Below are 11,201 nucleotides of genomic sequence, written 5' to 3'. Positions count from 1 at the left end.
GGTTCCTGGCAGGCACCAGGCACAGTTCCCTGGCGTTTCCTCCTCTTGCATGTCCTGTGCTTACTTGTTAAGGGATAGTGACTGCAGTCTTTTACCTGCCATGGCCGCTTCGTCTTTTGCTGGGGGAGGAGAAGAACAGAGGTTTCACATTTTCATTTCAGGGGGACCGGTGGTGGCTTGACAGCCCCAGAGACCGAAATGCCGCTCGTCATCTACAGTGAGGTAATGGGGAAAAAATCCAACCCTCCCCACCAGCCCCTGGTAGATCCCCTCCAGAGTTAAGAGGAGCAGCCCCCTTTGCACCTTCACTTTCATCCTCGGCCTCTCTTCAGGCGTCCACAAATTACCCTGATGCTGATGCAGAAATTTCTCAGTGGAAGCCACTGAGATGACATGCTCATCAGACTTCTGGCTCACACCAAGCAGAGCTCAAGAGAAAGTCCAGGCAGGGGCTGCAAATCCTGGGCGGTTTGGATCCCCAGCATGCAAAGCAGATAAATCACACCCAAGACAAGACACTCACTAACTCCCCAAATCAGAGCAAGCGTTGCCTGGGAGGCTGAGGACAATATGGATATCAAGAGTAATACCCTTCTCTCTTTCCCTGCTCCCTGTTCAGACATCCTAGAGCTTTATAACCCAAGAGCTTTGTTAGAATGAAACAGCTGAACCTGGTTTTGATGCGCGAAGTTGTAATGACGCTCAGCAACACCACGCAGTCGCAGGAGATGAGGGATTACCACATGCAATATGAGAAATCATGCCTCTTGGCAGTACAGCCGTGGCAAAGAGGAGTAAGAGGATATGATTAATTACTCTCTAACCTTTTCTTTCTTCTTCTTTCTTTCTGGCAGCTTCTTCCCTTTGCTTCCGAATGATGGCTAGTCGGGCGAGATCTGCCTTCGCTTGCTCTGTTTTGCCAGCTAGGTGCATTTTCATGTATCTTTCTTTTGCCTTTTGTTTCTCTATTTCCTCTCTGTTTGAGTGAAACACACCAGTCATCAGAGTATCCAAGTGAGCATGCGGGCAGAGACGGGGAGACTTTCTGACTGGGGGGCATGGTGAGGACAGAGCTGGACTGCTCACAGAGCCTGGGGGGGCCTGTCACCAGTTTTCAAGCAACAGGTTATATCTATTGCAGGATTTGAACAGGGATGATGAGAGAGATTATTTCTACCTTCATTCAGCTAAATAAGGACACTGACACACAATGAGGACAAATCAATTAGCCCCAGACTGCACAACACCATGACATGTTTTCCTCAGCCTTACCCTCACAAAGGTGTACTTCTGCTGAAGCAATCTATCCCAAATAAGCAAGTTTAAATCTTTCACTCTGAAACTCTCCATTACTAAGCAAAACTAGAATATTAAACTTTGGTTCTCATCTCATTCATCTGCTCAGAGTAGAATTTCACCATGACCCCTGGAATCTGCGAAACCGCTACCTGTCACTAGAGCACCTTCTGTAGCAAGATTAAAGCGGGCCCCAAGATGACCTCTGGTTAATGGACTTTGGTTACGTCTGATTTTTGGCATAACACTTCAGGAAAGAAATGGTCTCCATCTGCTTCACAGCGACAAACTTCACTCTCTTAGTGCACCTGGCCAAGCTGCCTGGCTCCAGGATGGCCACAGTTATTTCCAGAAAACAGACAACCTCTGTAAAGTTTGTAAGGAAAGACATTTTGAACCACAGTGAGTCCTGCCTGACAGTTTGCTGCTGTTCAACATCCGCTTTAGAGAGCGACACATTTAAAGGGCTTCCCACACCAATGCATATGCAGCAGGGAAACAACTCTCCACGTTAAATTGCTGCCACCAGAAAGGATGAAATTCCAGGAACGCGCTAGCTCCTGCCGAGGCAGCAGGAAAGACTCACCGCTCTCGTCGTGAGAGTTCCTTAGGTCCATCCAGGTCCAGCTGAGTTACTTTTTTGGTTGTCTGAATTACACGATTGGGATTCTCTATGTCTATCAACCCTTCCACTCCTTTGCGCTTTTGCTAAGGTTCAAGAACAAGAGGAAGATTAAGAAGCTCTCTCGTACCCAACACTGTGTTGTATCAGAGTTTGTCAAACACACTGCAACACACCCCAAAAGCGGAACTCAAGATGTTTTCACTACCAGACAGCAAAACTATTCATGAATCAAGATTTATACCACCAGGCATCCTCAGCCTTTTTAAAAATCCTCTTGCCTTTGCATTTCACTTGTAAAAATACACAAGTTTTCATTCTGAGGACAAAAGGCAGTCAAGTAAGGGCTTTTTTGGCTTCTAAAAATAGTCCTTCCATAAAAAATTCACTATAGGTAGCTCTCAAAGAGAACTGGGAGCCAAGAGCGTGCAACTCTCTCCTGCCCCAAAAATCTGTGTGGTGCAAATGCATTAAGTGCCCTGAGAACGACAGTACCTGATAATCCTCATCATCTTCATCACTTTCATCTGAATCTAAAGATTTCTTCTCCTTTTTGGGGTCCCCTGTTGCTCCTTCGCCTCCTTCTTCTTGCTCCTCTTCTTCCTACAAAATCACAGGAAATTAGAGCAAATATATGTCAATAAACCCCCCAAATCCAACAGTGACTCTTAAATGAGGTCATTCTGGAGGGATGAGAGACAGCTCTGAAAGTATTGGTGTTCCTGACGTGGCCCTTATGACACTGAAGGTGCTTGGCTGTTACAGAACAACTCAATTCATTCTCAACATGTAGGTGTGCATCACCTGCCCTGGCAGATCGCCTCTGAACAACTCTGCTGTTCTCTCTGCCTAACAGGCCAGGAAAATTATTGTAATATACAGAACTGGCACTTTACTTTCCCCAAATGAAAGATCTCCAGGAGACATTTTGGCCCGGTTTTCCAGTGCACAATATCTCAGGGACTGGAAACTACAGGGATGTAGTGTAGAGCTGGATCCCATCCTAGATCTAGTTAAAAAAAAAACAAACTAGAGAAGAGCAAATTGTCAACGATCAACCAGAAGATTATTATCCAAGAAATCACAGGTTTTTTAGCACAGCTTTTACCAGTCAGAGGTCTAAATTAATTAATTTGTAAATCATTAGAAGAACCAACATGGGTGGGAATAGCTTGTTTTACCATTGCCAAATATCCCTCATCAGAGCAACTGGCAGAGTGGATGAGCTATGGGCAGTAAGAGGAGTAATTTTGTTAATTGGCTTTTTTTTAAGCTTTCCCTAACAAAATGGCGTTAGACGTATGTGGTATGGATTATCACAAAAGAAAAAGAAGAAATCCTTCTCAAAGAGCGTTTCTCTGGTTTGTTTTGAAATAAGGCTGACATTTCCAGTGGGGTCCTGCTTGTTCTGTTTCATTTCCAGTTGGTATTTTTATTAACAACTCAGAAGCAGAGAACACTTATAAAGTTTGTGAATGACATCGCACTGGTAGGAGTTGGAATCATTTTGGAAACCGTAAGTGATTTCAGATTTTGGAAAGATGGCATGAAACCAAGAAGGTGGAATCAGAAAACAAACCAAGAGGAGTTATCCAACACAAAGTCGGAATATGTGGCTAAGCAGCACACCCCACAATCATCTTGAGTTACAGCTGGCCAAAACATTAAAAAGGAGTCAACAATATGGCTCATAACTGCTTGAAAGAGTAATCTTCTTCCGGGAGGTATTCATCAGTATTTCCTATATGGGGTATAATTATCCTACTGTAGTCAGTACTGTGAGGCTTCAGCTGGAGTAGTGTCTTTGGGCTTAGGCAGCACTTTCAGAAAGTCACAGAAAAATAGCAGCGAGAGTGCCATCGTAGCTGTGATAATTTGGGAATACACGAGAGCAAGTACTGCAAAAAGCAGCCATGCCTGTTGTAACACCAGTCAGGTAGCTGCAGCAGGGGAGCTGTTACAATCCTATGCTGGGGCATAGAAACACTCCCAAAAAAGAACTCATGCCAGAAAACTGTTATCTCTCCCTACAAGTCAGAGGCAAACTAGAAAATCATGTGTACAGGAAGAAGTCAAAGGAATTTGGTCTTTTAAATCTAGAAGAGAAAGAGGGCAAATATAATAATTTCAATACACAGCAAGATGTGAGCCCTTTTCCTCCATAGCCAAGCTGCAGAGCATGGATTACAAAAATTAGCTGACACTGGAGACCAGAATGATGAAACACAGTGGGGGGGAAATATGTCCAGAGCTGCTGGGTAATCATCTTCCCTATCCTTTAACCTTCTAATTGTGAACTGGATGGTCTACCTGGCCTCACTTCTGTGAGGAACCAGACTGGATCACACCTAGCAGTCTCCCCAGCCAGTGATATTCAGAATTCATATTGTGATCACTGACAGAATGATCTGCAACATTTGACTCAGCTGCCATTTCTCATGAACTGCAAGTTAAGCATGCTCTACAAGCCAGGACTCATGACAGCAAGCACATAACGTAGGCAAACACATACCCTTGCCTTTTGCTTTTCTGCTTGGAGCTGGGCATCAATCTCTTCAGGACTTGTGTACTGTCTTGCTCGGCCTTTATGGCCTCCTTTTCTACCTGTACAAAAAAAGAAAAAGAATAAATAGTTTAGTGATAAGCTTCCAGAAAGGTTTACTCCTCCTGCAGCACTCACTCTGGATTTTCGGTTGCAGATAGGACAAACCAAAATAGCTCCTCCGACAGAATCTAAACAAAAAAGGACACACTGAACTTGCCAGCCTCAGTGAAACACTAAGAATTTCCAGTAAGTTGCACAGAGAATTGGGATTATTGATCCATAGAAAAATACTCAGAGAATCAGCTCCTTCTTTCCACCTGGGGTGGTTCTGGAGACACCAGAACCAAGAGCAGCCTACCAGCTGTACAGCATTTTCCAAATCAAGTCCAGGTTTGTCCTACAGAGAGGGAGCTGGGAAGGTACCCCCCGAAGGGGGTACCCCCTCACAGAGCCGTGACACCAGTTATCAGGCAACAAGCTTCCAAGTGCCCCCTCAGCTCTTGGTGACACACTGTTCCTTACCCATCCATGCCTACGCTTGTGGCCTCTCTGAATCACTTCCCGGGCTGGCAAGGGGTGCTCAGTCCCACAGCCGCTCTCTGCGTTTCCTGCGCAGGAGGAATCACAGCATGTTCTTGCGGCAGCCGTGGTTATAACCAACTCTCTGACAAGCTTGCCTCCTTAACCCCTCCCCTACACTAGGGCTGTGCCAAGAGAAAATAGGAAGCTAATTGGACAAAAGCTTTGGGAATTACAATGAGAGCTGAAGAACTACTAAAAAGAGCCTCCATGTTTTACTGCTTTATAAGGAAAAATAAAAACAAGCTCTAGAAACCAGGAAGGGTAGAGTGAGCTTAGCTTGCTGGACTGCCTGGCTAAGATCTGCTCTCAAGTTCAAAATTCTGTTGATTAATGAAGTACTGAAGCCATTAATGCTTCCCGCAAGTGGCTGCTCCGTTTACGCTCTTATAGCTCAAAGAACTGCTGAAAAGCAAGCTGACCAGAATCACTCTCTAGCCTTGAACTAGTGAGCTCAAGGCACAACTGGTGCATGAGACTGGCAAAAAGCAAACAGCTCAGGCAAGAGAGCTCTCTGCTACTGCAGGAGTCCTTGAAGTCCGACAGAAGGCGTAGGAAAACCTCACGCTCTCTCTCACCCTCCCCCACTTCACCTGCCGAGGACAAGGGAAACCTTACAGAGGCAGAGAGGGCTAAGGGGATCATCCCTCCTTCCTCGGGACTGCACAGGATGCATGGGAAAGATCTGTCTCAACTGTAGCGCGGTGCCACGGCCACGCCTGGCTGCGGGGTTGGACTTGGAGGGACAAGGAGCACCAGTGCAGGCAGTCTCTGCAGGCTTTAGAAATTCAATGTTTTCTGACCAGTCCTCCTGGCTCAGGGGAGACAAGCTCTCATATGTTTTAGCTCAGTAAAAGCTGAGCTGTGGAATAAATGATCGTGAAAACCCCACTGTGAAGCCTTACAGAGACTCCCAAGATGTTTTGTTTCTCTCGTGTGAAATGGGGAAGCACAGAGACCAGACTCTTCCCTCTGAACCCAGCTGTGGAAGCTCATGGGCACTCAAACTGTAAGTGCAACCAAAAGCTTTGCTGCACCCAAAGACGTGTGTTTTCTGTTTGGCTGTTCCCAACCATCCCACGTGGCAATACTGACACTCTCTGGGAGCAAGATCTGCCACAGAGCACTCTAGCCCAGGAGACATTACCTCACTGCCCAGCAAATGACATCACTCTAGACAGAACAACAGTAATGTCTTTGACATGCTGCATAACACCAAGAAAGTCTAAATAAACCAAAACAACGCTGTGCCACAAGCTTAGCTGATGCCAAACAGCCTTCTTGTCCAGCTGGGCTCAAAATTTTACACTGGGCTCAGAAGTGAAGAACACAAAACCCTTATTACTGCAAATAAAAAGCAGTAATAAGGGCCAGGGAGCAATTTGAGAGAAATTATCCTACATTAAATGCCTAAAAAGTAGTAAATTGAAGAGTGAATCAATCTCATTTACATTCAAGCCTGCACACAGAGAAGTAAGGCCCCTTTGAGCAGGAGCAGCAGTGTCACAGGCTCAGCAGCTGGAGGGATGGTGGGGAGCTCAGCACGGGGCAGGGACAGGGCCCTGCTCTTCCCAGGGGGATCAAACTACATGTCAGACAAGTGGAGTGCCAGTCCTACATCTGCCACTGACCTACCGCATCATGCTGCACAACTCACTTCAGCTCTGTGCCTCAGTTTCCCCATCTGTAAAATAGGGATAACGATTATCTTCTCCTCCTCTGCAAAGCATTTTGAAAATATAATCACCTGCAGTAAAGACCACTGGCTCCTAAGGCAGGCATGCATTCAAATACATTTGTCTTCAGCTTTAAACAGCATAATTAAGGAACTTAAATCAAAGAGAATGGAAGAATATTGAAAGAATCACTTTTTTAAAAATCAAGGTATTAAAAAAAAAGAACAAAATAATCAGAAATAATCCTGTAACGAAATTTATTATTGGCTAGTTAGATACCCCCCCCCCCCCATTTTATATTAAATAGTGAGTGCAAAAATCCACTCTTGTGCTAACAATACAGTACCTCCTACTGACTTGGGGGAAGGCGAGCAAAGATCGTTCTTTTCCAAAGCAGCAAGACGTTTGAAACAAATATTTAAAACCATACAATTAAATACAGAGCAGAAAATCCTGAGTTATGGTGCATTTAAAAATGGCAATCGGGGTTATAACGTACCACAGTTCTTCACCTTCACCAAAAATATGCAAAAGCTTCAACGCTATCTACTAACATCGTGCAAATGGACACAAAATAAAGCGCTTACAGAAAATCTAAACAGGGAAGCAGATTTGGTACTAAAGCTTTGGAAATGCTGATGAAATAAATTGGAGCAAACTACCGAGAAGATGAATGACGAGGGCTGGTTTACATTAATGTACATGACTGGGGTTTCACCGACACTCGCACAAGAGCCAATTATGCAGATGGTGCATCTGGAGAAGGTTCTGGGTGGATCCAGCTCAGCCCTGACAGCCTGTCAGTCCCTCATTACCTCTCCTTAATCACACAAGCAAGTCGGTACCCGCTCCGTAACACCCAGATGCGAAGCTGCCGGAGCCACATGAAAGGAGCCCGTGAACCGAAGACCACTTCTGCATCCCCCCCATGCTGCCCAGCCGCTCAGATTTCCCGTACCCAGCTCCGAAGGCTTCCACCATCGAACCACCGGGATGGGAGGGCCGTCAGCCCCCACACACGGCCTGTGTGCCCGCCGCGATCCCCGGGGTAGCTGTAAACTCTCCTCTCCGGGCGTCCGTATGCCCCAGGCCCTGCCTCGGGGGGAACCGGCTGCAGTTCCCAGCCCAGCGGGGAGCACATGGGGCCCAGCCCGCTCCCAGTCTCGCGGGACGGGGGGCGGGGGGCTGGCACCCCACGGCCCGGGCACCCCCACGTGCTACTGAGATCCCACGGCGCTTAGGTGGGGGGCACAGAATGGGAACCCCAGCTCTGTGAGAAACGTGGAGAATCTTCCCTCTCTTCGGGGAGGGGAGGTTTACCCCGAAGCCCTCCACGAGTGGGCTGGAGGAGGAAACGGAGACCTCCCTCAGAGACCACCTACGGCGAGTGGAGGGTGCGGTCAGGGGACCTCCCTCCAGGACCGTCCGCGGCCGAGAAGGAGAAAGGAGACAACCCCCCCGCCGCCCCAACCTCCCCAAGGCCGGGAAGAGGCGGGAAGGAGACCTCCCTTCAGACCCGAGGGCGGGGAACGAGAGCTGACGCCCCCCAGTACCTCCTCAGCCGACCCGGGGGAACTGGGAGGGCGAGCCCTGCCTCCCCACCCCCAAGCCTCCACAGCCGGGACCTCCCCCCGCGCCCCTCCTCTCCTCCCGGGGCTTGAGGGGCGTACACGCCCTCAGCCCCCTCGCCCCTGTCGCACCCCACTGTTTCTCGCAGGGTCGAACCCCGCCGGCCCGGCCCTGCCCCCACCTCCTTTCGGCATCGCGGCGGCGATGGCGGCTGCGGCGGCTGCAGCGAGGCCCCCCCGGCCCCGAGCGGCGACCCGGAAGCGGAAGCCGCCCCACCCCCACGCGCGACGCACGGCCCTCGGTGCCCGCCCAGTCACCACGGCCGGCGAGGCCCCCGCGTCGGGGCTGCCCGCGGCGCCCCTCCGGGTCCCCCCGTCAGAGACGAGCGGAGCCGCTTTCCCTCCCGACGGGCCGCGCTCTCCGCCCTTCCTCGGCCGAGGTAGCGGCGCGCACGGCGGGGAAGATTTCTTTCAGGCACCGCGGGGCCCCCCTCATTGGGGCGGGGCCACGGGGAGGCCCGGGTGCGAGAGGCCCTGCTGGTGACGACGGCGGCGGCGCGACAGCAGAGCGGAAGCGGCGGCTCCCGGCAGGTGAGCGGGACCCCGGGCTGGGGCCTCCCCCCTCCGCCACCAACACGGCCCGAGTCCTGGGGGCCTCCCTGCGCCGGGCTGCCTCGCCCGGGTTTTCAGCAGGAGCTGGCGGAAGGTGTTGCTTCGGGGTAGCTCGGTGTGGAGGAGGGGCGGCTGTCCTCTCACTTTGCTGAGGAGAAAAAATGATTTATGGTGGCGGAGCGGCTGCTATCCCCAGGGCCGCATTGGGCGAGATTTTACCTCTTTCACGAACTCCATAAATCTCATTTTTATCATCGCAGTGGAACATGGCAAAGGGGCACAGAAATCTTAGGAGAAATGTATCTAGCAACTGTTTTCCTTTCGTTTTTTCCAGTGGTTCTAAGGACTTTGAAGCACCTGCACGTTTGGGTGCAGGCAAACCCTTGCCTTTTGCCTTCCTCGTTTCCAAGGCAATGCCCAAAGTGAAGAGGAGCAGGAAGCCTCCCCCGGATGGCTGGGAGCTGATTGAGCCAACGCTGGATGAGCTGGATCAGAAGATGAGAGAAGGTGAGTGGCAGAGCTGGGTGTTTTCAGGGCAGTGTCTCTGAGACAAGCTCATCCTTAATTGCTTCAGGAAGCAGAGTTGCCCCCACAAATATAGATTGACTTTTTTTTCATATCTCTGCCTCACAGTGATACTGCAGGCTGAGACTGGGCCTGTACTGGTTGCTTTTCTCTGGGTGTACACAGGTTACAGAGCACAGAGGTTTAGTGTATGGTTGTTTTAGGGTATGCCATGTTTGAGCCCTGGCTGAAGCTCACTGGTGTGCATGGAGGGACTGGTAGTTCTTGTCTGTGCTGTTGCTCCAGTCTGACAAGCCAGGGCAGCCATGAAGTCACCTGCCATCCTAGTGCTGGTCACATCATCCCTGCTGTCTGTCTTTTTTAATTTTCATTTCCTTAAGGAGCTGTTCTGAGTCAGGTCCCTTTTGTTTGAATCTTCTCCCGTTAAGCTTGGTCTTATCTTTGTAATGTTTTAACATTACAAATGTTCTTGGAATAGTTTATTGCAAAGTGACTAAAGGAATAAGTTGGCTGCTTGAAACAGCTGAAACCTGGTATTTGTGTTCCCTCCCAGCGGAGACTGAGCCTCACGAAGGGAAGAGGAAAGTGGAATCCCTTTGGCCTATTTTCAGAATTCATCACCAGAAAACACGTTATATCTTTGATCTCTTCTACAAAAGAAAAGCTATCAGCAGAGGTGAGGAACGCAAATGCTTTACTCTGGGCAGGGAAAAGCAGAACAGAGTAAGAAGCCTGCTTGTGGGTGTGCCTGAACTGGGGCACTGATTAAAAGGATCGTGTTTCTGGGGAGGGAGGATGGAGGGAAGGCTGGCAGCTGCATGGCTTTAACTACTAGTTACTACAGCTCCTGATTGTAAGTCTGTAACTCTTCCTGGGAGCTACCTGTGATGGTGTCTGCTCCTCTACAGAGCTCTACGAGTACTGCATCAAAGAAGGATACGCTGACAAAAACCTGATTGCAAAGTGGAAGAAACAAGGTTATGAGAACCTCTGCTGCCTGCGGTGTATCCAGACACGGGACACCAACTTCGGAACCAACTGCATCTGCAGGGTCCCCAAAAGCAAGCTGGAAGTGGTAAGGGTTTTTGTTCCTCTACGTGTCTGGACCCTTGCAGTACCCGGTCTAACTTTCCTAGCTCAGGGACAGCAGAGGAGGTAGTGCTGTTCTTCCTGGTAACTTCTTCTAGTTCTAACACTTTCTACCTTTTGCTGGTAGAGTTGGTATCTAGTTGCTTCTAAAGTTACTGTCAGCATTGGCATGCAGTTGTTTAAAGGTGTTAAAGTACGGGAAACAACAGAAAACTAGATGGTAGAAACCCCTCCCACACAGACCCATTCTCTGCCTTGAGGCTCAAGCCTGCTGGTCGGTCTGCTCACGTAGCTTGGCTGAAATATCATCCTCATGTTGTTTTGTTCTGTTTTTTTTCCTAGGGAAGAATAATTGAATGCACTCACTGTGGATGCAGAGGCTGTTCTGGGTGAAGCCTTTAGCCATAAGACTACTTTTTGAACTCTGAGGGATATCATCCTACACAATGGACTATCGCTGCAGTTACAGCCACCTTCTGCGTGATTGGGTATTTCTGTATAACAATTAAACCAGCAACATAGTCCCCTGAATCATATATACAATGATGGTTGTTTTGGAGTAGGTTTTTGTGTAGCCATTTATTTGAAAATAAAATCTGCCTTCCTGAAAGAGTGGTGCAATCTCCTGGTGAAACATTTCTATGCCACTCTTCTCCTGCTGGATGTGCTTTGCTTTCTTTGAAGGTTGC

The 11,201-nt window shown here is 48.9% G+C and overlaps 2 protein-coding genes across 2 annotated transcripts; one reads left to right on the top strand and one right to left on the bottom strand.

Annotated features, from left to right (window-relative positions):
• Positions 1–7,699, bottom strand: PDAP1 (PDGFA associated protein 1; the record flags this gene model as incomplete). Its single annotated transcript, XM_082006750.1, has 7 exons — positions 1–119; positions 825–976; positions 1,883–2,004; positions 2,414–2,521; positions 4,431–4,651; positions 5,564–5,635; positions 7,564–7,699. The coding sequence occupies 7 exons, from the start codon at positions 7,697–7,699 to the stop codon at positions 61–63; spliced, it is 870 nt and encodes a 289-aa protein (XP_081862876.1). The 3' UTR covers positions 1–60.
• A 1,612-nt stretch (positions 7,700–9,311) lies between these two features.
• Positions 9,312–11,083, top strand: BUD31 (BUD31 homolog; the record flags this gene model as incomplete). Its single annotated transcript, XM_082006551.1, has 4 exons — positions 9,312–9,405; positions 9,977–10,099; positions 10,332–10,498; positions 10,855–11,083. The coding sequence occupies 4 exons, from the start codon at positions 9,312–9,314 to the stop codon at positions 10,903–10,905; spliced, it is 435 nt and encodes a 144-aa protein (XP_081862677.1). The 3' UTR covers positions 10,906–11,083.
• Between the last annotated feature and the right edge of the window lie 118 nt (positions 11,084–11,201).

The sequence above is a fragment of the Phaethon aethereus genome, assembly GCF_964289735.1.
Source record: "Phaethon aethereus genome assembly, chromosome: 15".
NCBI classification, from domain to species: Eukaryota; Metazoa; Chordata; class Aves; order Phaethontiformes; family Phaethontidae; genus Phaethon; species Phaethon aethereus.
This window is presented reverse-complemented; position numbering and strand designations above follow the sequence as displayed.